Genomic DNA, 5,349 nt, shown 5'->3' on the forward strand with positions numbered 1-5,349 from the left:
TTTATTAACAATGTATTTAAAATTAAAAATAACAGACTAATATTTTTAAAGCAGTATTACTTCTCATTCTCTACAAGTTAAAACATTGCATAAATAATTTCTGGAAAAAAAAATAAATACGTAATTCACTCTCTGAAATGATACCTTTTCTCTCTAGGTTCTGGTCCCACATAAAATAACTGAAAAACCTATCAACATTGCAAATTTCCACAGTTTATATTATTTCAGCATAAGTTCTACAGGATGTATACACTATGTGACAATTCACTTTCTAACAATATTCTTTAATGTAAAAACACAAACATTAGTCTGAGTGCTGAGATGCCAAGTAAAGGAGAGTTGCTACCAAACTAAAGACTTACCAAAGCTGCATCTACTAAAGACTTTTCTAGAGGAATTCATGACTTAGCAGAGGCTCACTTTTAATGCAGAACCACCACCTTACTCACAGAGCTTGGTTTGCACAATTTTAGTGCTACAGAGTGTGTGGCCAGATAATCCAAACTCTACAGAACAGAAAATGTAAATGCACGTATCTAAGCTGATATTAAAGTTGAACATGTTCTAGGAAATAAGGAATAATCAGTATCTTCTATGTTAAACTATGTATATTGTCAGCTGTTTACAGGACAAACATCAGTGAGGTCATCTGCTTTGAGAGGAGCATCCCTTTCATAAATCTGCTCCACTTACTAGAATTTGTTGAATTGTCCCTAAACCAAATCATTGTTCCTAAATCAATATGGTTTTAGTTGCCAGATCTCAGTTTTGAATCTGTTGACCCCATAATCTTTTAATTAAAAGTATGAAACAGATTTGTCACACTTTTATTTCTGTTTTGAGAACACTGGTGTTGTATTTTGATTTCCGTGTTTGAGAGGAAACACCTGGTGCACGAGGACATCTGATAGTGTGTTAATTTCCCAACAATTTGATTTCATTCACCATAACTTGAAATCCCTGTTACCCCTAACTTTCTGTGGCTCCTTCAGAGAGTGCCAACTCTCCTGGTGCTTCCCTAATTGCAAGCTTGTCCTGCATCATTGTCTGGGAAAGGGATCTCAATATTCTTTTCACATAAAGTGAGTGGAATGATTTCTAGCAAAGCGTGATTGTCACCATAACAGCTTCACTTTCCTCTGCCTTCCTACTGGTACAAGACACACAAACTCGTGTGAACCTCCAAGGGGTACCTCCAGCTACCTCCAGCTCGCTTTATCTCATTCTCTTATCAGACCATAAGTGCTATAATCTGATACATTTTTGCCTATGTGAGCCTTTGACCCAGCTTAGCAGAAGGAATTGGAACCTACTGCAGTCAGAACATCATGCTGTGGCCTCTGAGTGCCTTTTGATGGTTTACAAAACATCCAGAGCTGCTAGTCCGTGTCACCCAGAGCCACCTTCTAATAAGCATTTTCTAGCTCATGCTGGTTAGATTTGCTGCTCCTGGCTCTGGAGAGATGGGGCTTCTTGTTCTTCTGAGGCCGGGCAGCTTCCTTCCCAAAGTCCTTGAGCTCCGACTGGTTGTGGTAGCGAGTGTAGCGCTTGCACTTGCAGGACGTGACCGCTCGGAATTTGTAAGTCCGAGTCTCCTCGTGGGGACAGGCCATCTGGATGCGCTGTGTGCGGCTGTGGGCGGGGATGCAGCGGTAATCCAGGGAATTCTGGCGCCACCACTTGCCCCTGCCGATGGAGTTGGGCAGGAGGTGCGAGGGCTCGCACTGGCCCGAGCAGAGCAGCTCCTTGACGGGCTTCAGGCTGCGGCAGGGCCCGTCCGTCAGGTAGCGCGTGGTGCGCATCTCCCGGCAGCTGAACTCGGCGGCATCTGCAAAGCAGGGACGCGTTAATGCCCGGCTGCTTCCTCTGCCATCCCTGAGAAAACTCCCACCAACCCCCCCCCCCGCCCCTTCTCTCGGTGGGAAGGAGGGAGGGGTTGGGGGAATAAAGGTGTTTTTAAAGGCTTGTTTTACTTGTCTTTATCCTCCTCTGGTTTTGTTAGGAATGAATTTGCTTCGTGCCTCTAAGCTGAGCCTGTTTTGCCCTTGGAGTGTTTTCTCCCAGTCCTTATCCCAGCCCATGAACCCTTAGTTAATTTTTCTCTCCTCTGCCCTGCTGTGGCAGGGCAGGGTGAGCAAGTGGCTTTCATGGGTGCCTGGTGTTTGGCCAGTGTCAAACCATGACAGCTTCTGTAGCAGATCCCTCTCTGAGCTAGATACAAGCTGAGTGTCTTGAACAGCAGATTTTCAGGAGGAATATCTCAAAGGACTCACTCCTGCAGTTCCTGACTATTTGGCTGCTCTAGCTGTGAGACCCTTGAATAACAATGTACAAATTGGTGAATAAAATCCACCAGGTACCTTTCATGTCAGTGCTGTGCAGGGGGGAAATGGAGCTGCTGGAGTCCAGCCCCAGCAGCAGCTGGGATTTATTGACAGTATTCTCCTGGCTTCATTTACCTGTGAGCAACAATTTCCCCCATTGCTCTCATTTAACTCTATTGACTTTAGATGTTGACTCCAGATTTAAATTCTTTTGCAACAAAAAAAGTGTTCCTTAAGTGATTTTTATCTTGCATATTGTGTTCCAGGTTAGAGAAATCACATGTGACAACAGCACTAAGGAATTCCCACTATCCAGGCACCAGCTTTTCCAAGTTTACTACTCTCTGAAATAATTCCACATGTCCCACATAGCTAGAAGCATCTTCTGGCTGTTAGGAACCTTACAGATTTTTTCCTCTCCTTTTTCTCAATGGATAACTATAGGCAAATGAAGCATTAAGAAACTTTCCAATTGTATAGGAACATAACTTTTCCCAAAAGTGTCTCTTTTCCCAAATGACATGCTTGGTTAATCGACTTGTTGAGAAGACACAATATTTGGTTTTTAAGTGTTTATCAAACAACTTAATTAGATAAACACATATTAATATTCTTCTCTTAGTCAAAAGGAGAGTTTTAACTCAGGAACACTACTTGTGGTGGAAGCCTTCAAAGGTCAACTCACAGAGAAGGCTGTGTCTGTAAGGCCCATTCTCCTCACTGTGTACAAGGTTTAGTTCAGCAAAAGAGAATTCTGACCCTGAATCATTAATGACAGAACAGTATTTGTACAGACATTTCAACTTTTGGTAGGAAAACTTCAGGAAATGTGAAGTACAGAAACAGGACTTTTAGTGCTCAGATTTATATTTGTCTAAGTACAGCTAGCAAGGTTTCATTTTATAAAAGTTTGAAGGACTGCATTAATGAAATTAAACAATCCTTGTCAGCTGTGACAAAAATACTGGCAACTAACTCCATGTGCACTTAATCTAATACTCCCAAGTTCCCTAAGCATCTAAGAAAATGATGTCTGTCTGTAATAAAAAAACCAAACATTGAATATGGTGTATTTTACCACCATAATGCACAGACAGTTAAACATCCAGGCATTTTCCTCATCTCTCTAGGTTATATTATGTGCATTTATATCCTGTCCTGTAAGTATGCAGGTTGAACACAGTGCACAATTGTTCATGGTCTGGTTCCATGGTTCTGTGTTCCAGAAAGCTTTGGCCACTTTGGCTCATAATTTGGATTCAAGATCCAAGAATCTGGATTCTTTATGTTAAAGATGACAAAATAAATATTCAAGACCATTGTGGATCTTTAACAACTGCCCAGTCTCCTTCACTCTTCAATTTCTTAAGGTAATGTCCTTTCCACTTCAAAAAATACTCACATATCAGAGGGGCAGGTTCCCATCAGGGGATGTCAGAGTAGTAAGAGGCTAGAAAATGAAGATATTCAGATGTGGCAAGAAAACCAACCTGCTCTGACCAGGTGGTTGGTGGGGCTGCCTGGGAGAAACAGAGTACCCTCCCTCTTAGGAATTTAAGAACCTTTTAAGGTTCTTAAAATCATTACTTCTTCTTCTTTTATTTTTTGCTTTTAAAATATTGTTAACCCTGTGGTTTTAAATGCCTTCACTGACAGCTACAGCAGAAATTCACAATTGCCTTCCAGTTGTCCCCAGAAAAAGGAGGCAATGAGATCTGCAATGCACAACTGTGGAAACTCTAAGTTTGGTCTGTTGCTGTGTTGCTCTGTGTGCTTTATGCTTTGTGTCTGGAGGACCAAGCTTGCCCTATTTTCCAGCAGAAAACTTTTTTAAAACTACCTTTCTCTGTTTGGTGTTAGCTTTCCATCTTCTGTCTCTCCTTCAAAAGCCTCGTGTTCTGCACCACTGCTAAAGTTAGACATTTGGTCAAGTGCAGTGACATGTATTCATGAAGCATTTTTGGCTGCTGGAACCTGACTGAAGATCTGTCTGTTAGCAAAGGACAGCGAGCAGCACACTTCTCTCATTTAACTGAACACAACCTCAATGTGCCACTTTTGATGTGTGATCTTAATCACAGCTGGTGTGCATGTTCCTAAATATTGAGAATTTCTATTATTGTCTCCACTGTCAACCCATTGCCCCATCCTAATGTTAAAGAGGGAAAGATGACTTATGACATTTCCTCACAAAACACAGAGAAGTTTAGTAATATGTACTACAGATTTTATGTATTGGAGTTGTCTGCAGAGAGCAGCTGGGCAGAGTAGCAATGTTCAACAGAGAATGTTTTCATCAGCAAACTCCAATATATTCTTTCTAATGTTTATATTCATACTTCTTCAACAGTAGATGTAAATCCCTACCACTTAAAGCAATTGGGCCACACCCAAAAGTGTTAATAAACAAACATAAACATATGATACCAAGTATTCTTTCATAAATTTTCTGCTATGATCCAAAACAGTAATAATGAGATTTTTCTTACCGTTCAGGTCTGGAGTTTGTTGTATGTGTCTTCCTCCATGTTTTGCCTGATTCATTGTGTTGTTGTTGCTGAAAGTCTGCTCCATCGGTGTTTCTGTATTTTCAGTGATCTCAGGAATGATTTCTGTAGCATCATTTTTAAACATCTGCCACCCTTGAGCAGACTGAAATGTAAATTGTGTCACGACGCAGACAGCGCACACAGCCCAAGAGATCTGCATGGTGGCAGCTCACAGATCAGCTTTTCAGCACCCTGACAGTCTCAGATCCCAGGCAAAGGCACATTATTCCCCTTTTTAAAATCCTTTTTAGAACCAAGCCAGCCAATGACTATACAAAGTGGGAAGGGCCAGACAACAACTCATTCATCTCAGCTTTTGTCAGTGTGAAATAAAATGGGTGTGTGGGGGTGGGTTAGTGGCAATATTTTACAACTTTTATGCAAAAACTTCTCATATTCATTTAATTTGGCAACAAATGGTGATAGACAAGACTACCATGAATTGCAACCTGACAAGTCTTTCTGCAGTTTTTTTT

At 41.2% G+C, this 5,349-nt stretch overlaps 1 protein-coding gene across 1 annotated transcript; it reads right to left on the reverse strand.

The window, feature by feature from the left end:
- Nucleotides 1-1,188: 1,188 nt before the first annotated feature.
- SOST (sclerostin) lies at nucleotides 1,189-5,063 on the reverse strand. Its single transcript, XM_068996562.1, has 2 exons — nucleotides 4,814-5,063; nucleotides 1,189-1,828 (listed from the first exon to the last, which is right to left on the reverse strand). The coding sequence occupies exons 1-2, from the start codon at nucleotides 5,031-5,033 to the stop codon at nucleotides 1,407-1,409; spliced, it is 642 nt and encodes a 213-aa protein (XP_068852663.1). The 5' UTR covers nucleotides 5,034-5,063; the 3' UTR covers nucleotides 1,189-1,406.
- Nucleotides 5,064-5,349: the final 286 nt, after the last annotated feature.

Source organism: Aphelocoma coerulescens, chromosome 27 (genome assembly GCF_041296385.1).
Source record: "Aphelocoma coerulescens isolate FSJ_1873_10779 chromosome 27, UR_Acoe_1.0, whole genome shotgun sequence".
In the NCBI taxonomy this organism is placed as follows: Eukaryota; Metazoa; Chordata; class Aves; order Passeriformes; family Corvidae; genus Aphelocoma; species Aphelocoma coerulescens.